The 27,565-nt window shown below is 44.8% G+C and overlaps 2 protein-coding genes and 2 long non-coding RNA genes across 5 annotated transcripts in view; 2 read left to right on the top strand and 2 right to left on the bottom strand.

Moving 5' to 3' along the window:
• The window catches only part of mcf2l2 (MCF.2 cell line derived transforming sequence-like 2), a 95,499-nt gene that overhangs the window by 41,748 nt on the left and 26,186 nt on the right, over positions 1–27,565 (bottom strand). The window contains 14 exon segments of the mRNA XM_060066780.1: positions 13,515–13,603; positions 13,746–13,849; positions 14,447–14,633; positions 14,951–15,142; positions 15,558–15,749; positions 16,119–16,238; positions 20,173–20,287; positions 20,848–20,972; positions 21,368–21,517; positions 21,839–21,955; positions 22,544–22,663; positions 23,004–23,094; positions 23,334–23,448; positions 25,777–25,860. Coding sequence (XP_059922763.1) covers positions 13,515–13,603; positions 13,746–13,849; positions 14,447–14,633; positions 14,951–15,142; positions 15,558–15,749; positions 16,119–16,238; positions 20,173–20,287; positions 20,848–20,972; positions 21,368–21,517; positions 21,839–21,955; positions 22,544–22,663; positions 23,004–23,094; positions 23,334–23,448; positions 25,777–25,860 — 1,801 coding nt within the window.
• b3gnt5a (UDP-GlcNAc:betaGal beta-1,3-N-acetylglucosaminyltransferase 5a) lies at positions 1,159–6,330 on the top strand. Of its 2 annotated transcripts, none has more exons than XM_060066781.1 (2): positions 1,159–1,547; positions 4,296–6,330. In XM_060066781.1, exon 2 carries the CDS (start codon positions 4,762–4,764, stop codon positions 5,950–5,952), a length of 1,191 nt encoding a protein of 396 aa, XP_059922764.1. In that variant the 5' UTR covers positions 1,159–1,547; positions 4,296–4,761; the 3' UTR covers positions 5,953–6,330. The 2 variants fall into 2 exon arrangements, with proteins under 2 accessions (XP_059922764.1, XP_059922765.1); XM_060066782.1 differs by lacking the exon at positions 1,159–1,547 and adding an exon at positions 2,541–3,654.
• LOC132468947 (uncharacterized) lies at positions 8,026–10,722 on the top strand. Its single transcript, XR_009528300.1, has 2 exons — positions 8,026–9,817; positions 10,260–10,722. It is a non-coding gene; the product is annotated as an uncharacterized LOC132468947 (long non-coding RNA).
• Positions 10,269–13,508, bottom strand: LOC132468945 (uncharacterized). The gene is made up of 2 exons (XR_009528298.1): positions 12,605–13,508; positions 10,269–12,148 (listed from the first exon to the last, which is right to left on the bottom strand). It is a non-coding gene; the product is annotated as an uncharacterized LOC132468945 (long non-coding RNA).

The raw sequence follows: 27,565 nt of genomic DNA, 5'->3' as shown, positions 1-27,565 counted from the left end.
CTATCCGTCTGCGCTATGAACCAATAAGCAGGATCCCTGGATGTTGAGCAGTGTTGCCAGATTGGTCCGATTTCCCACCCAATTGGGCTACTTTTAACCATGTTAGGCTGGAAAAATTATCATTGGGCGGGAAATCTGCCCAATCTGGCAACGCTGTCGATAACAAACCCGGTGTGCATTGCCGCGGTGCTCAGTCTGAGAGACGCAGAGCAAGTGAAATCTGCGATAGCGAGATCCTAAATGCACAATGGAAACATTGGAAACGGAGGACATTGTTAACGTCTTATTACAAAAACCATTCCATTCATTCAGAAAGAGGTAGACCACTTCCCAAAATCAAGGTCATCAGAAGTAATGGCAACGTCAGTGTTGTGAGTGCTACATGGTTTGCTAGGTACGCATGACTTACTGGTAGCATTACAAGCAATTGTAACTGAAAATAAACATAAACATAACATAACTTCAGTCAGTGAGGGCAAAAATAGGCCCAATAATAGGCCCAGATTTTTTTATTTACTTTTACAAATCAATAGTAGGCCTGATTTGACTAATATGCTTTGCATCCTTTCCTTCTCAAATTACAGTGATGCCACTGGTGGCTTTGTATACATTTTGTTCACATAACTCCCTCCCTGCTATTTTGTAGTTCACCAAAACACCCTGAAACAACTTGAGTCTCACATTCTTATGCCACCATACACCAACAGTGCAAGCAGGCCAATGGCAACCAAGCGCGCAGTCCTTCCTCCCTCACTTTAAAAACCACCAGCCGCCACTGAATTGTGCACATACACGTATATGAGAATGCATATCAAACAAGGGTTTTGTAGATATATGGGGGGTGGAGATGCAGCACCACAGGAGGCATGTTAACTTCCTGTTCGGGTTTCACGCCTGTCTTGTCAGAATCACCAGACACGAACTTGAGTGACAAAAACAAAAAAAAGCAACAACTGCTATTTACAGTGCTGTAATATTATTCGGATGTATGTACTTGATTAAATTGTTTTAATCACTCAATAGCATGATTTGTGAGACAACCCCTAACCCAAACCCTAGGTTGGGTGGGGGGAGGCGGCAGGGAGGGACTGTGGGGTTAAAATACATAGTGAGAGGGAGGGGAGTAGGAGGGGTTAAGCCTCAACCACTGCCACCTCCCACTGGCGGGGGGGATACGAGGGGAAAGAGGACACAGTGAGGAGGGAGGAGAAGCCTCAGAAATGAGAAGCCTGTGACCCTGCCCTGAGAGTCGCAGGGGAAGAGTTGGGGAAAGAACTGATGGAAAAAGTAAAAAGGGGAGGAGGGTCTGCTTTGAGCATGAGAACTGTGAAACTAGAGCAACTGGACGTGAGGCACTAAAGCAGGAGCAGGGGACAGCAGAACCCAGAAGGACGGGACTACCCTGAGGGATATAAGGACTAAATGGACCTTTAATGCTGCATGGACAGGAGGGTTGGCTCTCTACCACAGCACATGGTCTGTTCACTCTGGGATCAGCTCAATGGTTCAACTGTAGTGAAACCTCCCTCGTCCTTACAAATAATCTGGTACGTACATCTACTGTGTGTGTGTGCGTGTGCGTGCGTGTGTGGGGAGGGGGGGGGGGGGGGGGGGGGGGCAGTTATGGGACTCTATAATACAGTGTCACAGTGTTTAGGGTTAAATGTGTTTGACTGCCAGAGAAGGAGAGAGCGAGGGAGAGCTAGAGAGAGCATGAGAGAGCGAGATAGAGTGATGGGGTGGGACAAGAGCACAAAACATACATCAGCCTGAAGCATTAAGGTTGAGGCAATGTGTCTAGGGGGCGATCGAGAAAGAGAAAGGAGATTTAAGCTAAAACTAGGTTGAAAACATGATAAACACGGACAGGTAAGTGCACCCACCAAACCATTTCCAAAAACCTGTACACTGTCCCTGCTGACCCATGGGCGACCCCTCCAGCACCCCAGTTGTGGGACTGTCACTGCACACATGGTGTTTACAGAAGCTAGCATGTGGAAGCTATTGCAGCCCCAGCGGTACATTATAAAATATTAGCCCATAAACCACCAGGGTGGAAACCTCTCCAAAATGGCTGCTTGGCCGTTAGTAGGCACTAGTTGGTCTGGGCACATTTAAAAGACAACCTTTCCATGATTAGTGCGCTCGCACACACACACGCACACACACACACACACACACACACACACACACACACTTGCAACTGTCGACAGGAGCTGTATGAAAGAGAAATCCCTTATCATATAATGATTTCGACTTAGTTTCACTGGGTTTTTAATTTTTGGTCATGGTGCATGTCTAAAAAAAACATCCCTATCTATAGCTCTCCCATTCTCCGTCTGTTTCACTCCCCCTATACACACGCAATTCCATTCAAATGATGTAGATGCCTGGCATTCCTGGAATACTTTCATTGCAATATGCCTGCAGTGTTTTTTGGAGTCTTGCTGATACAGCAAACCCTGTGTGTCAATGTCTGTGGGGTGGGGGGGGGTGGGGTGGAGGCACATCCTCTTACCTCAGTAAATAAATTAAAATAAATGGAAGGGACTGAATTTTAAGGGGCAATCTCGTCACCGAAATAAATAGAAATAATAAAAGACAACGTAGGCCTACATTTTGTATTAACTTGACATATGTAATTGATACTTGAGCAACTGGTCCACATAGGGCTACCTGAAGCAAATCCTGAAAACATTCAAGTTTTTTTCCCCATTCATCCGGAATGTCCCCATGCTCAGCTATTCACGCAGTACAACTTAGCCTTTTTAAGACGAAGTGCAACAGCTGTTCAAACAGTACACTGTACAGTGTGCATGTAGGCATACTGCATGCACATATGTATACATGCACACATGCATATTGCATACAGCGTGTATGGATGGATATGTTACCACTGTATGTATGTTTGTATTAATGCCTGTAAATGTATTAATGCCTGTAAATAATACTTTCGGCGTCCTAGCTCTCAACGCTGTCTTTATTTTTTAAACTGAAGACATTTCAATGCACGTAGCTCACGTTTCATGTGTATGCAAGTGTATGTTTAACCACGTTATTAGGACCATGCTGCCCTCATTGTTGAAAATGCCTGCTCTCTGTGATAGACAGAACTGACACATGGTGTGTTCCCCGTAGATATCAGATAGATAGATTTTTCTAAGATATCAGCAGTTTCGCTGGCATTTGGTTTGGCGTTCTGAGAATGAGTTTACGAGACTAGACTATAACCACACCCACTTTCACTGGTATTTTAAACGCCTTGTTCTGCAGAACTTCTACCAAACAGAACGCACTTCACTCCGATGGTGCAAGATTTGCATCACCTAACACAAACGAGGCGTTTGTATGTTTATTTTCACATGATTTACTATCAGAGGAACAGGATGGTTTATTACCCAGAAAAAAATGTACTGCAATTTTGCGTTGTGTATGCTTGTGTGGTGAGCTAGGAATTTATGAGTCATTTTGCAATTTTATACCATGGTAGAGCGCCTATATGACAACAAGGAAGGTCTGAATCATGACGTTATTAGGACGTCTGCTCTACCTCACGTGGGTAGCCAGACATCGTCCCCAAAAGGAGATAAATAATACAACCCGGAGCGCTTGCCCGCTGACTCGTCAGTGGAACTGTTTCAGCTGCACACGCAGGTCGGTAAAGTTTTCACAACTTAACAAACTGGGGTCGGATTTTTCCAATCAACTCCAGCAATGAGCGTAGGTTAGAGCCTAAAACATCGAATCTGTCAGCATGGGAGATTATTATGAGTCGTGTCAGGATGTAGGCTAGTCTTTGTTCACTTTTGAGCAGTGGACGCAGTTGTGGCGTTGCAGCGGCGTGGTTTCACTTTAACCTAAACGTTGGCGCAACACATATTGTTCGACTCTTTGGAACCAGTTGTAATAGGTCGTAATGTTTTTGGCATAGGCTACTTTGTCAAACTTCGTATTAATCTCCGCAATCTCCGCAAACCGTGAATGATTATTGTTTTATTATTTTTTTATGTATCATGCTTTTATTTTGGATTGCTGCATACATACAGAACGCAGTCTATATCAAATTTATAGGAAAAAATAATAAGTAGGGAAAAAAAAAAACAGCTCGCTCTGCCGTTCTGATCATTGTATCGATCTATGTCTAGGGAATTCTTTTCTAGTTTTTTCAATCAGTCTTTTTATTTTTTCTTCCATAGTGTGGTAGGCCTACTCCATTCCTTTTTAAAAACCGGGATCCCACACAAGTGATGAGCTGACAACTAATTCTGGCTATTTTTTGTTGCTTTGACCAACAGATGAGCTGCCACCGCTGACCCCCTACTCCCCCACCCCCCTCACCCCTTCCCCTCCCCCCACTACAATTGGTGCCATGCCAGCAGAAGGGCAAGGGAAGTTGTGAGGAAAAAGGAAATGTGCAGGGCTAGTGTTTGACATCTGGTGGGTTTTTTTCTCACACTATGACAAGAGCAAAACAATCACTTGCACATTGCGTCGAGAACTTCATCAGGGAAGCCATTGCGCTCATGAGGCTGACCCAGGGTTGCTGGACTAGACAACCAACTTGAAAACCAATAGAAAATGGCTCCAAACCAATTTCAAGAACACACATGTACTATTCCCAAACCAATTGTAAGAAAGCAGAGGCAGACATGGTAGTAACTATTCCTCTATAGTGGCATCCAGGGAAGACGAGAACCAGGGAAACCCTAAAAACGGAGAAAGCAAAGCATCCCACAGAGTCAAGTAGCAGAAGCATAAAAGATGTATATCAATTTCCGCCGAATCAGCAAGTGCCGATGCGTGCATCTGTTGGTGGCCAGCCTGGTCCTGTACGTGATGCTGGTGGGCTTGGAGCCATTGGACCACCACGCCGTCAGCCACGTGCGCTCGTTCTGCTACCGCTACCTCGTCAACAAGTTTGACTTCAACCCCACCTTCCGCATCGCCGCCCACCGGCGCCACGGCGGCCCCGAGACGGGTCATGATGGCGGCGGGACGACTGGCTTCCCTTACCTCATCAACCACCCAGACAAATGTGATGGCGGCGGCGGCGGAGGGTGGGGCCGAGTGCTCCTGCTCCTGTTTGTCAAATCGTCGCCCGAGAACTCTGCGCAGCGCCGGGCGATCCGGGATACGTGGGGCAACGAGACTTTCGTGCGGGGCCGGCGGGACGAGCGTGTGCGTGTCCTGTTCGTCCTAGGCGCGCACCCTGACCCGGGCCAGCGGCTTCGGGTTCAGGAGGACCTGCTCCGCGAGGACCGGGCCCACGGGGACCTGATCCAGCAGGACTTCGCCGACACCTTCCACAACCTCACGGCCAAGCTGGTGCTGCAGTTCCAGTGGGCCCGCCACCACTGCCCCGACGCGCGCTTCCTCATGTCGGCCGACGACGACGTCTTTGTGCACGTGCCCAACCTGCTGAGGTACCTGCGGGGCCTGCTGGACTCGCCGAGCGGCGGGCGAGACTTGTGGGTGGGCCACGTTCACAGAGGGGCGCCCCCCAACCGCCGGAAGAGCAGCAAATACTACGTCTCTCGGGAGCTGTACCCCTTGCCCTGCTACCCGGACTACACGGCTGGCGCGGGCTACGTGGTCTCCGGGGATGTGGCCGCCAAGATCTACGGGGCCACTTTGGTGCTCCGCTCCTCCATGTACATCGACGACGTGTTCATGGGGATGTGCGCCAGCGTGGCGGGGGTTTCCCCCCTGGACCACGCCTACTTTTCAGGTGAGGGGAAGGCACAGCGCCACCCGTGCATTTTCGACCAAATGATCACGTCGCACGGCCACGAGACAGACATGTACGCACTGTGGCGTGCCACGGCCGAGCGCAAGCTAGCCCGGTCGGCCCCGGGGCCGCTGGGGGATACGTACTGCGTGGCGGTGAGGGCCGCGCTGCTCTGCCGGCCCCACTATCAGGACACTTATTCATGCATGGCGGCCTTTATGTGAGTAGGTGGACCTCTGGGGCAGCTATGACATTAGCATCCGATCATAAAAATATCATGTGTCCAAATAAGTCAGAAGGCATTGCTGCACTTGAAAGTTGAACTACTACAATTATCATCTAATGTTTTTTTTTTATTCATTCAGTTTTTTTTTTTTTTCGGCTTTACAATTATTTGCTGCTATGTTCTGCCCGTTGAATTAAAGACCAAAATTAGGATCTCCGAAACAATGTGTATTTGTTTGTTGTTGTCCTTATCTTGTGGGAGGTAGCAGCAACGATGTGACAGTTGCTGCTTTGATTTTTTTTGATTTTCCACACTAATTAAACCCCCAAACGAGTGGGCCGGTGTGGGAAGCTACTATGGCCCCGTCCACACGAAGCCGAAACGGGCGAAATTGTTCTATAATGTCTCGCTGCGGCTTGTAGGACATGGACATCCAACGTCCAAGTGCTGTCACGTGATTCCACTTGCCACCTCCACTGACGTCACTGGCTAATGGCTGAAACAACCTAATTGTGATTGCAAAAACATGCGTTTGTGAAATGTGTTTTTGATGGGTCCACTCCTTAAAGGGGACCTATTATGCTTATTCCACTTTTATGACCTATAACGTTGTTATAATGATTGATAGTCATGTTTAATCATACCAAAGTGTCAAATAATGACGTACATGCATTTCGACGTATTCCCTACTGACCGTCTGGGTTGGCTGTGCAGAGCGCTAAACACTCGGGACAACGTTTGCGATTCACTTGTTTACATTTCCGGGAAATCATCTACGTAGATGCACTCCTGCCGCGCCCCCATATGCCTGGTCAAATCTGCCCGCGCGCGTGCTTCAAGGAATGTAACCAATCACAACGGAGTTGGGTTGGCAGGAGGGGGGCGAGGGGGCGGAGAAGGACGAAACCGAGCGTTGACAGAGAATGCTGAAAGCGGATGAGAGGAAGTTTCCCGAAAAAACAACGTTTATAGGTCATAAAAGTTGAAAAAGCATAGTAGGTCCCCTTTAAGCTAACGTATTTATCCACGATAGCAGACACTTTAAATAATAAGCAATAACATGCAACTTATTTATCTCAACGAAATTTCAAATGGTCAACTAGATACATACAAATATATATAAATATACGAAAATAAAATGGCTAAAGTTAATGCAAAATTATGATGTCGAGTACAAACAGTCTACTCTCATTATCAGTCTATTATCTTCTACAGCATGACATAACACATCACAGGAAGTGGTAGTTCTCCACTTTGTTGGAGAATCTCCATACTGAAGGGTACATTCTTCTGAAGCAGATGTGCTGTGAATTCCAATATTAACACAACCGTAACAATGACCTACAAAAACTGTGTGTTTGTGCAGTCATTGCAGACGGTTTGCTCTAGGGCCCGACCGATTTATCGGCCTGCCGATTTAATCGGCCGATTATAGCCTTTTTGAAAATAATCGGCATCGGCCAAAAAGACGCCGATTACAACCGATTTTTTTTATTTTTTATTATAAATGTTATTGCGATTAGTATCCTGCAGATTGCGCTCCTACTCGCCTTACTAACTAACAACTTTAGCTGGAGTAAAAAAGAGGAGATTGAATTTTACCGTACAACATGAAAGCACGCTCGCTCAGGCAGCTGCGCGCTCACCTCACCAATGTACACAAGACGCGTTGTTTGAGCATGTTGTGCCTGTTTTTCTTTAGGTCCCAGGCCATGTTAATTTGTTATACTGTAGACTCTAACGGTGAGACCATACTGCTCAGCACGCACGTGTTAGTCACTGCTCACGAGCGCAGCACATTGGGAGTTAGTTATTTATTTTACATTTTACATTACACTCATTTTTGACTGTAAATGTATTCTAAAACACTCAAAGGTTCTGCATTCAATTCACATATTCATCAAAAGTGTTTAAAGTATATTTAAGGTATCAAAAACTACGTTTTATATGTTTTTTTTGTTTTGTTTTTTGTTTTGTTTTTAATCGGCCGATTAAATCGTAATCGTAATTTTTCTCTGAAAATAATCGGCATCGGCACTCAAAAATCAATATCGGTCGGGCCCTAGTTTGCTCATTTCAGGGAGGAGGGCAGAGAGATTGCAAGAGGAACTCTACCACCTATCTTCAGTATCTCGAGGAAGCGCAAAGTGTCCGAAACGGAGGAGACATAATATTTGTAATTTCTTTATGTCTTTATTTTTTATTGGTTTGTTTGTAGAGAAGAGCAGAAAATAAATTTGATAATGTATACCAATCCCAAGAAACATATTATTTGAATCGAAATGAAATCATATATTGATGGTTATTAAGCAAACAATATACACTGTAAGAAAATAAAATGCAGACTTCACATTTAAGAAAGACTACTGGGGGAAGTTAATTTCTAAATCAACATAAGTTGAGCCTCTTTTTTTCACATGTGAATTGGGATTCTCACTGTTGGCCCAACCTCATTGAAATCAATACGACAAGAACGCATTGGAGCGCTTGTTGTTGGGGATACTAAATCATCAAAATCATATAAACATTTGTTTTGTACTCCAGGGTGACAACGAAGTGTAAAACAATGTGCCATTTCCTATTTATTCTATCAGTTTCAGTGTGGAGAAACTGTTCCTAAGAGGCTGAGCTTACAGGAAGGGTTACAGCAATCTTGCACAGTCTAAAGAGTGTAAGGGAAACTTCCCTGTTCTAGTGTTCTTTCCTCATTTCATGACAGCTGCTATAACCTCAGATGAACCTCACACCCAGAGGTCCACGGTGCAATGTTTTTTTTCACCACTGGGATGCTGACGGCGTTACCCGCCTATATTTTTTTCCCCTTGGCGGCCCTCAGTCAAATTTTGGGTTCCTAAATTGGCCCTCAGCTGTCAAAACTTTGAGAACCCCTGTTGTAGACCAACTTCGGAAAACTGTAGTTCCACCGTAGAAACGCTAGAGGTCAGCAATTCTCTCGTCGCTCAATGACGTCGGTTAGGAAAAGTGGGGTCGAATTCATTTTAAACAGCGCTGTCTTTTCCTATGTTCGAAAGGAAGCACATTTTCATCTCTCCTTGACCCTATGACGTTTTCCACAAAGGTTAAGTAAAGGATAGGAGATTTGACTATTCTTAGAGGAATTGGGACACGGCTAAGTAGTCTCACTGCGTCCGCCATCTTGTCGTCACGTGACAGCACTTGGACGTTGGATGTCCATGTCCTACAGGCTGCAGCGAGACCTATGGTTTCGATCTATCCGGTTTCGGAGTACCTCCGTAAAGACTGAGTCAAGCGAAACCGGGTAGATCTGTAGAAACGCTGTAGTACACATTCCAGGCCCATAAGGGGCGCTGCTTCTGCTACAGAAATCCAGAAGAAAAATATATAAGAAGAAGAGGCGACCATGCGCATAAAGGGTGACCGCGGGCTTAACAGTCATTGGCTAGAGGGTCGAGGGGTGGGGCGATGACGTCATGGTTTACGGTTTCAGTCGATTTCAGGCATCCACACGATTCCAAAACGAAACTGGGTCGATTTGAAACCACCTCTGAGGGTGGTTTCAGAAGTTTACGGTTTCGGTCAGTGGATTCGCCGGCTTCTTGTGGACGGAAGGTCAAACCGTACAAGACCTTTGCGGTTTCGCCATGAAATAGGCTTCGTGTGGACGGGGCCTATGTTTAGCCTCTTTGGTTTAAGGGGTGCCCCCGGGGGCGGGGGCACCGCTACTTCATGCCACCCACACAACTATATGTCATATGAAAGCTGAGGCTCCACATATTCCAATGATATCACTCTCATCACTCTACGACGAAAACTCACTGAACTAGAAGAGCGGCGCCAAAGAAGAGCAAAACAAATAAACAAATACTTTTGATTGGCGAATGGTGTTTTTTTTTACATGGATTTGGGTCAAAAAACTGTTGAATTTGGATGGAATGAATACCTATAGTGATATGTCAGTGAAATACAATTAGTTTTACAATCTGCTACCTTAGAAAGGTCAAATGGCACTGATGGTGCCCAAAAGTTCCCAAATGGCACCATTTAGTCCGCCTGGACCTACCTTTATTCACTTTATTAGCATTTATCCTGAAACAGGGTCCTCATCAGATGTTGTTATATAAAGGTTCTGGGCTACTATCCCATAGTTTCAAGGTGGCATTCACTTTAAATAATGTGTTTTCTCTAGGCGTTCAGAGTCCTCTAGGTGTTCAGACTCCACCTCGACTCTGCATAGCCACCCTCCCCCTTCTGGCCACCATTGTACATTGTATTGTATTGTGTTGTATTGTATTATAGTACTTAACTGTGTAGCAACTGCAGTAGCTGCTATCATTGCTGTAACACGGGGAATTGGTTAGCCTAGCGATTGTTGTACTAGTTCTATGAACATCCTTACTGTACCGACAGCGATATATTGTTGCACTTCTTATGACAAATGTTTGTCTTTGGATAAAAGCGTCTGCTAAATGCCCTAAATGTAAATGAAGGCGAAAATTGAAAATTTACATTTCTTACTATTATCTAACTGAATTTACTCTGACATAGTAACATCTATGTTGATTCTAACACTTCTGCAGCCACCTCACAGATGTTACCTTCTTTTTGAAACCAACTTTATTCATGTAGCACCTTGTAGTTGTGGAGGCATACTCTATTCATTTTGGGCATGTCATTTCGGGCAGGAGGCCTGTGAAATAGGCCTAGGGCTTAACAGGCTCCCTATTCTTTAGAAGACTACTCTTTCACAACTTTTGTTTTTGTGAGTTTCTATTGTATTCTTTTTAAACTGAAATGCAGAAGTAAACTTGAGTCAACACTATACAAGACAGTGTAAAAAGATGTGTTGCTCTATATATAAATACAAGTTGACTTTCTGATGCTGTCGAGGCATATAAGTCAGGTCATGAGACCTGAGTAAAACCATTAAAACGCTGAGCATATCCCAGTGGTGTAAAATTAAGCCTTATAGTTACCTATTTGTAAGACTCCTCTGTATCACGCAATACTACACATGATGCTAGCATTCAAAGTATCCCAGCAACTCTAGTTTTGGTGTCTGTACCACAGCAAAAATTGCTGTCCGTACCATAGCAAATATTACTCAGTATTATGAAAATTACTATCATTTAACGTCAGTCTGCATTATCAGTTTGAAACCTAAGCAAATATATGCCACTTGCAACCAACCGGCTACTACTGCAGTGATGCATCCCTATGTCTGGGTCACTATAAGTGTAAGGACCAGGGTCTGAAATGAACGGGAGCACACTTGTCATTTCATCAAATCATTAAAAGAAAAGGTTTCTTTGTTTAACTTCCACCCCGTTTCCCTCGGATGTACTTTTTCTTTGTCTGAAGCCGCTGCTTAGCCAGGGAGCGGAGTAATTATGACAAGGCCATGCATCATCGTCATCACAGGAGGTTCTTTGGGCAAAAAAGGGAAGAATGTCAGAGATTTATTGGCAAGCGTTTTCTCTCTGTCTCGTTCTCCGCAACCCCCACAGACCCCGCTTGACGTGGGAGTGCTCCATCTTTGTCTGGTGTATGGCTGTCTGCCCTCCCCCCCAACCCCCCCCCCCCCCCCCCCCCCCCCTCTCTCTCTCTCTCTCTCTCTCTCTCTCTCTCTCTCTCTCTCTCTCTCTCTCTCTCTCTCTCTCTCTCTCTCTCTCTCTCTCTCTCTCTCTCTCTCTTTTTGAGCTGGGTGAGAATGCACACCAGTTGCACATTGACTAATCAATTTGCACAGTCATCACCACACACACTCAGAGAAAGAGATCTCTTGCATGGCAACATGGAGCACCAGATCCATGTAGCATTATATGCAAAATGACAATAAGCCTGTATTTGCAATCCCAACACCCTGCATCTTTTATGTTTGGACGAGGCCAGCAAAAGTCCCCTAGGTTGAGTTGACAGCTACTGAGGGGGCATGCAGTCACAGACATTGCTACAAATTTGCATTGAGAATCTCACACCTTGATAACAAACTACAGGGCCAACAACTTGTGGTAATCGCTCTCTCTCTCGCTGCTTTAATATAATAATACATTTCATTTATATTGCCCTTTTCATTCGAAAATCTCAATGGGCTACGGGTTAAAAGCAGTGTTGTTAAAAAAATAAAGATGTATATATTTATTATAAAAATAAAAGGGGTTTAAAAACATCTAAGAGTGGGAGCCAAAAGTTTTCTTAAAAATATGTTTTATGACCTATGGTCATGAGGGCTGGGTGATGACCGAAAGGACGAGATCGCGGGTACAAGCGGCCGAGATGAGTTTTCTCAGAAGGGTGGTTGGCGTCTCCCTTAGGGATAGGGTGAGAAGCTCAGCCATCCGTGAGGAACTCGGATTAGAGCCGCTGCTCCTTTACTTAGAAAGGAGTCAGCTGAGGTGGTTCGGGCATCTGGTAAGGATGCCCACTGGGCGCCTTCCTTGGGAGGTGTTTCAGGCACGTCCAGTGGGGAGGAGACCTCGGGGAAGACCCAGGACTAGGTGGAGAGATTATATCTCAACACTGGCCTGGGAACGCCTCGGGATCCCCCCGTCAGAGTTGGTCAATGTGGCCCGGGAAAGGGAAGTCTGGGGCCCCCTGCTTGAGCTGCTCCCCCCGCGACCCGACCCCGGATAAGCGGAAGAAAATGAGAATGAGATGAGATGTTTTAAGACCTTTTTAAAACAATCAGTGGATTGTGGTGCCCTCAAGGCGTCAGGGAGGGCGTTCCACAGGCGTGGAGCGGCAGCACTGAAGGCCCTATCTCCCATGGTCCTACGTTTGGTTCTGGGTATGTGGAGGAGGTTAGAGTGAGTGGAGCGGAGGGAGCGTGTTGTGTTATGTTAGATGAGAAGTTCTTTGAGGTAGGGGGGGGCATGTCCATGGATACATTGGTGAGTGAGGAGGGAAACCTTATACTCAATCCTGGTGGAACCCGGAAGCCAGTGGAGTGAGTGGAGGATGGGGGTAATGTGCTCATGCTTGCGCACTCTCATCAGGATCCTAGCTGCAGAGTTTTGTATGTATTGGAGTCCCTGCAGGCTCTTGCTAGGGATCCCGATGAGTAGTGCGTCACAGTAGTCCAGTCTGGAGGAGATAAAGGCATGAACTAGTTTTTCGGAGTCTGAGAGGGAGAGAATGGGGCGGAGTTTGGAAATGTTGCGGAGGTGATAGAAGGAGGTCTTGCAGAAGTGGTTGATATGCGATTCAAAAGTGAGTTGGGGGTCAATTTTTACACCAAGATTTGTGACTGTTGATGAGAGAGGGATATTTGAGCCAGAAAAGGGGATGCTGGTTATGGATGATGATTTGGTCTGGTGAGAGGTGCCGACCAGGATGGCTTCGGTTTTGGAGCTGTTGAGTTAGAGGAAATTGTGCTCCATCCATCCCTTTATCTCCTCCAGACACGTGGTGAGTTTTGATGGGGATGACGGTGATGTTAAAGGTGGGGTGGCAGCTGTGGTATTGACATAGAGCTGTGTGTCGTCGGCGTAGCAGTGAAAGGAAAAATGTATCGCTTTCAATGTACCGGGTTCAGGTTCCTGGGTTTGTGTTTTTCTGTTTTTTTGTGTCGTGGTCACTTACCTGCGTCTGTTCGAGAGGCTCTCTTCGGTCTCTGCAGAAGGGACCACATGCGTGGAACCCCCCTGGCTTGCTTCATGCATCACCTCAATCTGGCACATCACACACACACACGACTTGGGAATGTATTACAGTGTACAAATAGATATAGCAGCTGTTTGTCATTGATGTATTGTGTTACCATTTTAAAAGCAGATGTATGTGTGTGTGTGCGGCTAATCTGGCAAAGGTCACCTTGAGGCCTCCCTTTGCCTTGCGTATGTTCTTTTTCTTGTTGAGTTCTGCCTCGGCTGGCTGCTTGCTGCTGTTTGTGTTCTCTGACACTCTGCGGGCGAGAGCTACAACAGAGCGGAACATGAGTAATGTAGTAGTTGATGTTTGTTTTAAGAGCTTTTTTCTCTCGAACAACCATTCGCTTTAATTGCTGATTGTGGCACTGGTTTCATTCATTCACAAAGTATTATTCGTAAAGGATTTGGCTGATTTTTGACATTGTACAACTAGATTTAAATCACCCGTGATATTGATGCAACCCATCCCCTCTCGCGGTGTAGACGCATTCCGACATTGTGTGGTTAGCAGCACCCAAAGGAGGAGCTTGATCTTGTCCTACCCAAGTAAGTGCATAATGAACTGCCCTGGCTAGGATTTTTTCTCCAATTGTGCCAACAAACAAGCACAAACCTAACTGACGGTTCTGAGCCAGGGCAGCTCATAACGCACTTACTCGGGTAGAACAAAACAAAGACACAGCTATGTGAGCTGCTAAATACTGATGTTGAAAATAATCTATGTCAAGGCAACTACACATTTCCTTTTACGCCCACACAGCCCAAAGGGATGTAACCCAGGGTCTCAACAAATCGAGGCACGATCCTTTGAGTGTAATATAGAAGATGCCCCACATGGTCTCATGAGAAAATTAGGTAGCTTACACTGTGGGGCCACTGGGGTCCTGGATTGGTTCTTTAGGGGGGGTCTCTTAGGGGAAGACTCGGGCCGCGGGGCCACGGGCTGCACAGGCCGGGTCTGTTTGGCCGACAGCTTCTTTAGACTAGCGTGTCGCTTCTCGAACATCTCTTGGACGTCCTCCAGTCTCTTCAAGGCCTTCAGCACACTGGCCTGAGGTGTGTGAGATGGTATGCCAATACATATATGCAGTTGGGAAATCTTTTGGTATTTTGGTTCATGTGTTTCGTATCGCTATGATTCTTTAAATCGTTCTTCAAACCATATATATATACAAGCTGTCTTGTTCTGTTCAGTGTGTTTTGTGTGTTTGTATCCAAGGATTTTTACATATTAACAGTCAACCAGGCAATTTCTACCATTTGTTAGCTGTTGGTTATGCATGTAGCCAAATCCAGATTTTGGGCTGAAAACACTGTAGGGGACCTTCATTCCCTGAACATCAGGTGGCTGAGGTTTCCGTTTGCTACCTTGATGTCTTCTGAGAGCACCATCTCGTACTGGTTGTGGATGTTCCGGAGCTCTGTCAGCTGCTTCTCGTTGGCTGTCTCCTGGAAGCGCTCGATGTCCACCAGCCCTGACTCCGCCCCTTCTTGCAACTGACACTTGTCCACGGCCTGGGACGCCAGCAGGAAAACACCGGCCTCACACCACTGGTTCACCTGGACAGGTGAGAGGGAGGGAGAGACGAAGATTAGTTATATGGCAAGTTTTTCTAGTTTAAATTGTTCTTCCAATATATTACAATTAATTATTTAATTATTAATTATATTCACCTCCTTTTAGTTTCTAGTTGCTTCTACGTAATAAATGAAAAAATTTGAGTCAGTCCTTTATAGCCAACCAATATTTGTGAATTGATGAATTATATATGATATATGTTTATTATATATGTTAGTAGGCGGAGTGATGCATAATTCACATCCAAAAGCTCACAACATGTTCATGACCCCATGGCTCTGCAACACGACAACATGAAGGAGTTCAACTGGGAGGAGAAGTTGTTTTGCCCCCCCCCTCACACACAAACCCAACGAAATGCAAGAACGCTACAGCTGTAGCGTAACTCCTCCCAACCTTATCGATGCCCTGGTGGATCTGCAGCGACTTGGACAAGACGTCCGTCTTCTTGCGGGCCTCGTTGCTGAAGTCATCGCAGACGCGTCGCAGCTCCACGCACTTGGGCCTGATGGAGTCCACAGCGTAGTGGTTGCTCTGGATCAGCTGGTCGCCGTGGGAGGCGTGGAGGTGGGCCTCCTCCACCGTGGCCTGGTTCGGGGGACACACGGGGACATGGTGACATGGGCGGGTTGATAGGTGTGATAGGCTCAGTATGGAGGTGAGAGGACAAATACCAAGTGTTGTGTTGTGTGCGTGTGGGCAACTATAAACATTTACATATCTCTGTGAATAGCGTGTTCTGCCTATTTGGTCATCAGGGTAAGGATTTGGGTATGTTTGCATTTCCCCATGCACGAGGGAAAAGGGTCCGTGCTTGTTCGGTGTGTGTGTGCGTGCGTTTGCTCGCAGTTCTGCTGAGCAAAGAATGGGAGTGTGCACGTGTGTGCCCATGTGTACACGTATGGGCATACGCTTGCTTGTCCGACTGCTTGTGCGCGTGTGTATGTGTGTCAATACCTTGGCCTTTTCTTCTAAAGACTTCAGTTCCTTCAGCAGATATTCCACTCTTGCCACACAATCCCCGTTATCTGTAAGGCCATTAAGCACTTCCAATAAACTATCCAAGGATAATTTGACCTGGATGTAAGAAAAAGAGGAAGGCAGGAGAGGCAACAAGAAAATAAGGAAAAGTTAACTTTCTGCAACTGAAATGTGCCAACATGCTCTTAACCATAATGAACTCAAATCATTGTCAGCTGAATTGCATGCTGATAATATATCTTTGTTAAAAAGTATACATCAATACTGTTCTATAGCATTAACCAACGCTGACAGGGATGGAAATGAAAGCTGCTCTGTCAAAATACTTATTCAAGCCGTCATGGCTGGAGTCTTACCCTTGTTGGGTAACTACTGAGTAGGTGTGGGTATTGCTTGCCTCACCTGGCCCGATTCAAACTGGTTATACTCTGGTCCTGCGGCTTCATACACTAACCACCACACGATTTAGAATGTCAGAAAAAGATTAAGTATGTCACACTACATAGTATGGCAAATGCTGCATGCCAAAAATACCAGGATTTTGAGTACACATCTGCAGTATGTAAGCCATAGATATATATACTAACTAGGTATCGCATTCGGCTTCTAAGCAAGCATCAACAATGCCTCCATCTTGTGGCAACCCATGTGTGTCATAGGTAATGATGGGTTAAAATAACAATCTTTTTTTGGCTATTCTACCAAACAATCCTCTGCGCAGCAGAGGATACGTCACATCGACGCGGTCGATGGGTGGCACTACAGGTGTGCTAATCAGTTGCACCAACTGTAGTATGTCCCAATTGTATGCATGCTGTTTGCCACACTACGTACTTTGTAAAGGTAGCTGCAATACGTGCTAAAAAGTAAGTAAGTAAAAAGAAAAAGTGTGTGATTTGGAACACAGCCAGAGTTTCGGTTAGGCTGCAAACCTGTTGTGCATTGAGCAATCAATGAACACAGGTTGGACTAACCATACACACACAGATCTGCTCTGTGTATTCTTTTTCTATAAACTCTTCAATAATTCAGACCACACACTACAAGTCACCCTACAACTCTTTCCAATTACGAGTTTATTTGCTGCCTTTGAACTGTTTATTATCATTTTGTGCGTAGTGGATAATGCCTCAATGCTCTCTGTATGGTTATTTTATGTTTTAGATCCTGTTATCACCTTAAAGGTCCCATTACATGAAAATCTCAATTTATGAGGTTTTCTAACATAAATATGAGTTCCCCTAGCCTGCCTATGGTCCCCCAGTGGCTAAAACTTGCGTTTGCTGTAAAACGAGCACTAGCTGTTCTGCTCGCCTTTGAAAAAACGGAGGCTCAAGCGCGCTGATTTGGAAATCTGTGCTCATGACGTCATGAGGAATCTCAGCTCCTCCGCTTACTCTGCCTGGCCCGCCCAGAGACGTTGGCCCGCCAATGAGACTCGACCGTGCGAGCGCCACATGTGTGTGTGTGAATACACACACTGTAACGCAAGTGTTTCTTGTCGGTTCTTTGACGTGTCTTGTATTTCCACAACGAGACTGTCGTGGGGGTTATCTAAGCCATGGTTGAGAAGGAATTGGGGGAAAGGAACTTTGGTTTGACTCGCTGAAGTACATGAACTGCGACATGCCGCCGGTTGCCGCGAGGCACCATCGCCCGGTGTAAGTGCCATATTGGCTCGGCTACCAGATCGGCTCGGGGTCCGTCGTCTGCTGATTACGTTACATAATATCATTGGCTGTACGCTTGAATGGGCGTAGGCTACATTGTGATTGGCTGCTAAGGGACAGTTGTGATTGGCTGTTTTGTGCTGTAGCTCTGGCTGTCGTCATAGCAACCACAGCGAGCACATGTGTGAGCGCGAGTAGGTCTGTCTAGTTTCGGTTTGTGTTGCCAGATTGGGCATATTCCCGTTTTTTCAGCCTAACGTGATTCAAAGTAGCCAAATCAGGCTGAAAATGTGCCCAATCTGGCAACACGGACGGCTTATCTTAACAGCCAAGATGATTCCGAGGGATGTTTTGTTTTTAGAAGAAAACTATCCATACAGATAGGTTGGGAATGGTCTATGTTCAAAATGAAAGATCATTACAGGCTCTTTAATTTAAGCCATAAAAGACCTTATTGCTGTAGATAGCGTATTGTGTGACGTAATCAGCAGACGACGGACCCCGAGCCGATCTAGTAGCCGAGCCAATATGGTACTTACACCGGCAGCGGGCAGCCGGCCGCAGGCAGCGCGCGGTTCAGTCGACTTCAGGTTGATGTGGAAGAACCAGAGACGTCGCAGAACCCGACAAAGTCGTTTGTGATTCATAATATCGTCTGGAGGCGCACACAATATGTTATATGATATAGATATCTATGTATTATATGATATTATTTAGATATAGAGCTCCAGGACTGTAACGCAAGTGTTGTACACTTCCTTGTTATTTGGATAACCGTTCTGCTGTTGGTGTGATGGCGCATAACACGTCGGACTCTCGTATCTGGTATTTCTACAACGAGACTCGTATTGGGGGTTATCTCAGCCAAGGTTGAGAATGAATTGGGGGGAAGGAACTTTGGCTTTGACTCCCTCAAGAACATGAACCACGACAAGGAGGAGAAAGGGATCTTTGCCGGGCAGCGCTTATGCACCTCCGCCTCCGGCGGTGGTCCCTCAGCGGGGCTCAAGCGGGAGACATTCGCCGCCAACAATCCCTTTCTCCTCCATGTCGTGGTTCATGTTCTTGAGGGAGTCAAAGCCAAAGTTCCTTCCCCCCAATTCATTCTCAACCTTGGCTGAGATAACCCCCAATACGAGTCTCGTGTCTCGAGTCACTTGCGTTACAGTCCTGGAGCTCTATATCTAAATAATATCATATACATAGATATCTATATCATATAACATATTGTGTGCGCCTCCAGACGACATTATGAATCACAAACGACTTTGTCGGTTTCTGCGACGTCTCTGGTTCTTCCACTTTCACATCAACCTGAAGTCGACTGAACCGCGCGCTGCCTGCTGCCGGCTGCCCGCTGCCGGGCGATGGTGCCTCGCGGCAACCGGCGGCATGTCACAGTTCATGTACTTCAGCGAGTCAAATCAAAGTTCCTTTCCCCCAATTCCTTCTCAACCATGGCTCAGATAACCCCCACGACAGTCTCGTTGTGGAAATACAAGACACGTCAAAGAACCGACAAGAAACACTTGCGTTACAGTGTGTGTATTCACATTGATGTGGACGTTGAAGAACCAGGAACGTCGGAGAACCCAACGCGGTCGTTTGAGATTCATAATATCGACTCACACAGCTTTTGGCCGTGATAATATATATTATATGATATAGATATCTGTGTAGGCTATATGATAATATTTAGATATAGAGCTCCAGGACTCCCGTGTGTTCTAGAATATTTACAGAACACGGCTAAAGGCTGTGTGCGGCTCGCCATTGCGATACATCCACTGTAAACAGAGCGCATGGTGGCTGCAAGCTGCTCAGGGCCACACCCCCACCCTCCTCCTTGACACGCCCACCGAAACAGCGCATTTGGGGGAAGCTCAATGTGCGACTGGCTCGGAGTGGCTGTAACTGCACCACGGCTGAATTTAGGGAACGTCTTTGAATACTGTGTTAGTTGCCCACTAATACCTATATTAAAGAATACATAAAATAGCATGTCATGGGACCTTTAAGTAATGCACTGCTATGGAACCCGATATGTGTACTCAAGTTTCAAACGGCACTGAAATCTGTCATATGCCCTTGCTGGACGAGACAGAATATGCCTTGAAGCAGTTCTGGTCAAAACACCATCTGAAACTTGATACATGTGTTTGCAGTTGCGACACTTTGAACAGGACTACAATAGTTGAAAGTCTGCTTCATTAGTTTATAACATCTTTGCGCGTGACACTCTGCCTTCCCTCTGTCCATAGCCATTACTACCGAACTTGTTTCGGTAGTAATGGCTATGGACAGAGGGAAGGCAGAGTGGTCACGCGCAAAGTGTTAAAATAATGAATGCAGACTTTCACCTCTCTGTAGTCCTGTTCAAAGTGTCGCAACTGCAAACACTGTTCCAGTTTCAGATGGTGTTTTGACCAGAACTGCTCAAAGGCATTTTCTGTCTCGTCCAGCTGGGCTAACAGCCTAGAAAAAGACATACACGTATACACACATACACACACACATGCCCACACACACACACACACACACACACACACACACACACACACACACACACACACACACACACACACACACACACACACACACATACGCACACACCCAAGCACACAAACACACAGTGGTGAAACAACATGAAGGAGTAAAAATATAAAATATACAAATATTTTATGTGAAACCACTCTATTTATACTAGATTGAAATTTAGCTTTCAGTATTCAGGACCATCAGTGCTTAGAACAAATAAATGGCAGATAATAAGCAGTCTTTCTGCTGACTGGAACATCCTTAGAACTAATCCCAGGAACAATAGCAAAGTCAAATAATTAGTAACCACACACAGTCTGGGTATGTCTGAGTCAACCATTAGGCGGCCCAAAGTATCCAGTGGTCTACATTGTGTGTGCTGCAGGCTGGCTGGTTGTATAAATGGCAAAAACACATGGCAGCACTTTTGCAATGTGTAATGGTTTAGCTGTGTTTTTTTTTTGCGATAGAGAAAAACACCCTTCAGGGTCCCTTACCTTTCTACGGTGGTCTGGTTCTCTATTTCGTCTGGGTTGAGTTTGTGGCTCTCTGATTTGGCCGACTGTTCCTTTATACAACCTAGCAATGTCGTTCCCTGCTTTAGTGCTAGTTTCAATTCATCCTACACAAAAAGAACGAAAGAAAACATAGGGTTATCATGTCATTTCTTGCACACAAGGCACACAATGTACATGTAGTAATGTAAGTGTAATCCAGTCTCTACTAGTAGTTGTATGCATGCATGTTCACACATTGCACACACGGGCAACGTTACATGCAATTCTTAGTCAAAAACATTGATAGACACTCAAATAATTCCACATACATTCTCTATTGACATGAATGACCACCATCGTTTTTTGTGCATAAAATGTGCATGTGCGTGCGCACGTGCGTACATATCTATGTGCACATGTGTGTGTGCCTTCATGTGTGCTTTCGTTTGTGCATGTCTGCTTATGTGTGTATGTGGGCCGGCCTGAGTGGGTCTGTGTGTGTGTGGGGCCTTCAATGCACCTTGAGCGTGGTGTGTTTCTCGGTGTGTGCGGTCAGGAGCTCCTTGGTGCACGGTACGTCATTGGGCAGCTCCGTTTCGGCCAGGTCCGTGCCAAACTTCTGCAGCATCTTGGCTGTGGTCTTCACCGTCACTGCAAAGTTCTCGATAGCCTGCGTCAGGTTGGAGTCTGAGGTCAATTTAAATCCTGTCTCTTATGAACCAGAAAAAGGCTTTTTCAATGAGGCTGCTGGTCACATTGAACAAGCCTGCCCATTAGTCTTTTGACAGTCAATTTCAAAATCCTAAACATTCAGTGTCTGTAGATAGTGTTGATTTTCATGAATGCCTTTTGATTATTGATGTTTCACTGTCAGCCTGCAGTCAGTAGACCTGAGAAATTGAGCTATAATTGTGTTTTTCCTTCAGTCGGGAATAGCAGTGCACCCCAACAAAGACTCATTGTGGTGGACATGCACTTATCTTGGACTCACCGTACGGTGGTGGATCCACTGACTGTGGCAGTAGTCCAGACTTCCTCCGAGCTCACAGGTCAGCTGGCACTTATCCACATAGCCGTGCAGGTCTGACAGCGAGTTGAGCATTACGATCTGCAATTCACACACACACACACACATGAACACAAGCACGCACGCACGCACACACACACACACACACACACACACACACACAAACACACATACACACACATGAACACACGCACACAAACGCACAGAAGCTTATCAAACAATCTGTCAATAATTGTCAAAACATTGGTATTTAGTTAAGAACGGCCTATAAAAAAGAACATATAAAATGATTAATCTCAAAGGTAAAGCATACAAACGCATTATATTTAATTGATGATTGATATAGCGTTACCAGACAATCGTTCTTTTTTTGTAAAACAAATTAGCCTTTGTCGCAAACTTATAGATTTGGCTTATTATCCAGAAAGATAGAGAGCAGATGCTATAAATGTCAGCTCATTGGTATCGTTATTTTTTGTGTCATTTATTTTTTTCACATATTTTAGCAAATCCCACCACAAAGGCGTACTCTGTGTGGCTGATTATTAAAACTTAACGAGTCATTAAGTTGGGAATGGGTTTTGCGAGGGGAAGAACGAAGAAAGGCGGTATACATGCAATTCATTTAATTGAGTTTTAAATACAGGATTGGTAGCAAAACATGCTTACCGGTACCTTCATTTTAAAGTCGTCCCTGTGCATCTTGATGCCAATGTCGGCTATGGTTCTCTGCAGGAACCGGGACGGCCTCAACACCAGCACAAGCTGGAGATTCCCAGGAAACGCTCCCTTTGTAATACACAGGTCGGCCCGACGATTACAATCACGTCTCCTAAGTCCATCCATCCATCCCTCCAGTTATTTATCCATCCATCTACCTATCCATCTATCTTTTCATTCAAGCCTCCATTCACTTGTGTAATCATCTTTCTATCCACAGTATTTAACAATTTATCCATCAATTGATTTTTCCATCCATTCATTCTTCCTTCCTTCCATTTGGTCTACCATCCTAGTGTCGGAAGAATGAACATATAGAATGAATATTGATTATGGAAATATATAAAGTGTGTGTGTGCGTGCGTGCTAGCGTGCGCGTGTGTGTGTGTGGTAGCAGAAGGATGCTTACAGCTATCCTTGTGAGGGAGGCCTTGACAGACGTCCACTTGTCCTTCCTTCTGTCAATGATGATCACGAAGCCGATGCTGGCGGCGTCCAGGCTGCAGACAGTTAGGAGGAATTGAGGACAATTACCCAACCCATGTTTGCAGTACTGACTCATAGAGAGAGACAGACAGACAGACAGACAGACGTCCTTTTTAATAGATGACGTGATGCAAAGCCAATTAGAACATTCAAGTACAGGAGATGGATGGGTGGATCGATGATGAACTGATGGATCTATGTTGGCGTTTTTGTTCATGCACTTGATACATTTCGGTTTGAAATTAAATCTTACCTGGGAATGCTTGTCAGATAGGTGACCACATTTAGGAAGTCCTCATCAGGCAGATCGGTCAAATCTGTGTACTCTGGGAACGTGATAATGGGGGCCCCATCTTTGCCCCGCCCTCCTACAAAAATACATATGAGGCAATACATATGTTTTTTTAAAGAAAAATCCCAGGGAAAAATATTGAAGACAGACATCAAACCCATAGAGATGAGGTTTACTAATGCGTCATTCCGTTTTTTTAATCCATGCTGTTTGCATACAGTACTCACTAGATGGCAGTATTGAGCTTATTCATATTGGCTTTCCAGAGGTTTGTGAAAGGATAAAGTCGGCCATTGAAATACATTGATGAAAAGACATCGGTCAAAAGTGGCAAGGGTTCTTTGAAGCATCAATATTTAAGTAAATAAAAAACTTTATTTCTACTTATGTCAGACAATATCCTTGAAATTGGGAAACTACATTATTTATAGTATCAATCTCTTTCAAATTTGTGTTATCATTTTTCTACCGTTTAATTCACACCTAAAGCCCATCTGCATTCCTGCAAGGTAGTCAGACAAACATTTGAAACCAGAAATGGGAGGGCCTTGGGGAATTTTCAAACTAAAATAATACTAAGCAATGACCCCCCTAATAGCCGCCCGCCACTCATACAGTATAACACTCATTTTCCCACAAAGAAAAAATCGGAATACCCTCTTAAAGGTCTGTTTCGGATTGGGCCTTTGATTATGGTCAGACACAAGCACATACATAAAAGTTCACTGTATTCACAAGGGCCATGTAAGGTCAACACCCACACAAAGTGAAGCTATTGCGGAGGTTGAATCCGATAACAGGACACCAAATACACCAGAATGTCATCAGGCGCTCTTTCCTGGTCTGTGTGTCTTGGACGCTGACACAATGCAAAGTCACACACACACGTATCTCCACTCCGGAAAGAGCTTTGCTGATACTTTTCTTGTGAACCACGGGGTTAACTGGAGTTGGGAATATTCCTAAACTGTGATACACTTCCTCTTCCACCCCCGCTGCTCTGACTACACTAACCTAGTTAACAATCAGAGCTTATTATATTTTATTCTACTTTGTTTAAGGAAGCCTGATTCTGATTGGCTGGTAGGAGGGCATTAACCTGGCAGGTTGTCCGCTGACTTGTCGGTTCTACTTCTTGCTGACTGAGAACAGCGTCATCAAATAATAGATCAATACGCCGCTTGCATTTTTTCTATCACAGAAATTCAAGCATGAGGTCCATTGTAAAAATAAACCTTGTTTAAAAAGTTTCTAAAATGTGTCTGAAATCTATCGGAGGGTCAGTCGATACATAATTCGCAAGCGAGATACAATATAGCAACTACATTATCAAACTAGTGATCAGATGCAGCCTTGTGTGCTACCTGTAGAAACTAATTAGCTACAGCTGAGCTAACGTTATTCACTGTAGTTCTAACCATTGTAGTGTTTTTAAAAATGGACAAATTCATTGTCAATTTTTATGTATTCGGAGTTGGGAAGACATTTGAGGACTGGTTAAAGAGCGATGAGGACTACGGAATGACAAAAGCAAAAGACAAGGCCCCAAGGCAAAAGACATTTCACCGTTTACAATTTTGTTTAATCGATCGTAATTAAAGGGGACTTCTTTTTGAGGGAGATGAACTCAAACTGAGTATACATATAATAAGCATGCAATATGAATGAGAAAAAGTATTTGAATTGTTTTATTATGTTGGCAAGCAAAAAGTAGAATAAACGGGATAATCACCGAGAGGCAGGGCAATAAACAGTTTGATATGCCCTGCTCGTGGACGGCTTACCTTCCACGAGCCGGGCATATCAAACTGTTTATTGCCCTGCCTCTCGGTGATTATCCATTACATATTTAAGTGTAATATAATAACTGTTTTATATTATATCAGGTTATTGTTAACCCCTTTTTACCAATTGGCCACTAAAGTGGACTGTCATGCACCTCAGGGTAAGCGCCCAAATATGCGCTTAGTAATAGACCAATGCTTTGTGCACTTCATCCAGACTGATGTTAAGCTACTGGAAAACGATATGGCCCACAATGCACCACAATGTTGATGATTGTTGATGTATTTAAGAATTGATCTACCTTTTTTATGAGGGATGCTAATTGTAATCATAAATTGTGTACATTTTCTGTGAGGTGGCACAGTACACCTTACAGCTCACAACACAATATGTCAACAAGTGTGGCACAATCTCTTATCAGTAGCACTTATCAGAGTGGGTTGAAAGGAAAAAGAAAAAAACAGGCTTGTGTGTTGTATCCTGGAGAGCCAAGACTATCTGCCTGGCCGGGCAATGAAAACCTCAAGTGTGACATCTGATCTAAATATAGGCAGAGAGTCCTACGAGCACGTGCACTCAGAGAGAGAGGAACCATCCGCCTCTAGTGATTGTCACGTACCTGACAGCATGGCAAACTGGCGATGCAGCTGCTCGATGATGTCCATAGCCAGCAGGGGCCTGATCTCCTGCTGCATGATCTCATCTGAGAGAGAGAGAGAGAGAGAGAGAGAGAGAGAGAGAGAGAGAGAGAGAGAGAGAGAGAGAGAGAGAGAGAGAGAGAGAGAGAGAGAGAGAGAGAGAGAGAGAGAGAGAGAGAGAGAGAGAGAGAGAGAGAGAGAGAGAGAGAGAGAGAGAGAGAGAGAGAGAGAGAGAGGGAGGTTAACACCATGCTAACATATGCTCAAGCTCCACAAACACAGATGGGATCGATGATTGTCTTGCTACTGCTGTGATTTACCACAATACAATTAGCAGGGTTATCAAAACTTAAAGGACCATAGCAGTCTGGGTGATCAAACCATCATCACTGTCTCCCATGGCTTCATTGTACATCCATTACCAATATCATTTGGCAAAATACTTCCATGTACTGATTCCGTTGAAGGGCATTTCGCCTAGTAAATTGGTAACAGAAATCTCACTGAAGCCAGGAGAGACGAATACGATGGTTGGACCACCCGGATTGGCATTGTCCTTGAAGTTCATGATGTCCTTCTCATCAATACACAGTGTTGGAAGCGTGGTCTGTACTCGCAAAGAAGAAGAAGTAATAGACAGGGCAAAAACGAGTATAACTAATTTGTATCAGTCTCTATCAAAGTATCACATATCCAATGGGATTCAAAAGCACACAACAGGACAGTGCGATGACGTACATAATAGATATTGATAAGCAGAGTTGACCAACTCTGGCTGCTGGGAGACGGTAACTTAATCTTCATAATCATTTCTCACAGTGAACAGAGAACCATAGCATCCAAACAACACAACTGATTCAGTAGGCCCGATAAAACGTTTTGTTCAACAGATACTGTTTACATTTACATCAGGACAACTCTTGATATATATGGCAATGATAAATGTGCTTCATTGTAACATTTATTGGGAAGATATAATAAAAGCAGTGAAACAAGATACTTCTACAACCGATAGCTGAGGTTTGGCTTGGGCTTGATAAATTCATAAAAGTGCAGCCGTTGCAACAGGGCTTAATGAAGGTGAGTTGGTGCTGGATATTAGCGCCTGGCAAATGTGAGGCCGTAATTTTTGGGTGTAGGCTTTATAGTACAGTAGCGGACACGTTGCTACATGACTCTTTGCTGCTCCTAGATAGGGAGCAAGTCAATACCTTCCATAAAATGCAATATAGTCACCTGCCATATGGTGAGCCCAGGCATTCTTCAGTGTTCATGGGAGTATGATGAACTTTTGTGTGGTGAGTCACAACCCACTTTATATAGTTACAGTGATAAGCTATGATCTACCATCAAAAACACGCATTTCCATGTGGTTTTGGTACATGTAGGGAAATCTTGTTTCTTTGTGTTTGCTTCTCTTTTCTTTATTCCTCTGCATAAAAAACAACCTTCTTAAAAATTCTATTCAGGATTTAAAATCAGGCACATAAGAAATTAAAGCTAGAAATACAAACCCTGTTCTTGCGTGTCCAAGTGTTCTTATGGGATAACTTTATGATTATAAAGATGAGTATGACCAGCCTTGTTTGTGTGTGTGTGTGTGTGTGTGTGTGTGTGTGTGTGTGTGTGTGTGTGTGTGTGTGTGTGCGCGTGTGTGTGTGTACGTATGAGGGTGTGTGTGTGTATGTTTGCGTCTGCGTGTGTGTGTTACGACCCTACCCTCCTCTATTAATCACAGGGTCATCCTAAACCCTGAGGCACTGACTAGTT

The sequence above is a fragment of the Gadus macrocephalus genome, chromosome 12 (genome assembly GCF_031168955.1).
Source record: "Gadus macrocephalus chromosome 12, ASM3116895v1".
NCBI lineage: Eukaryota > Metazoa > Chordata > Actinopteri > Gadiformes > Gadidae > Gadus > Gadus macrocephalus.
The sequence above is the reverse complement of the archived record's forward strand: the minus strand, read 5'-3'. Positions and strand labels throughout refer to the sequence as shown.

Coding starts and splice junctions, on each gene's coding strand:
- b3gnt5a (XM_060066781.1), top strand. CDS start 4,762: ATGTATATCAATTTCCGCCGAATCAGCAAGTGCCGATGCGTGCATCTG.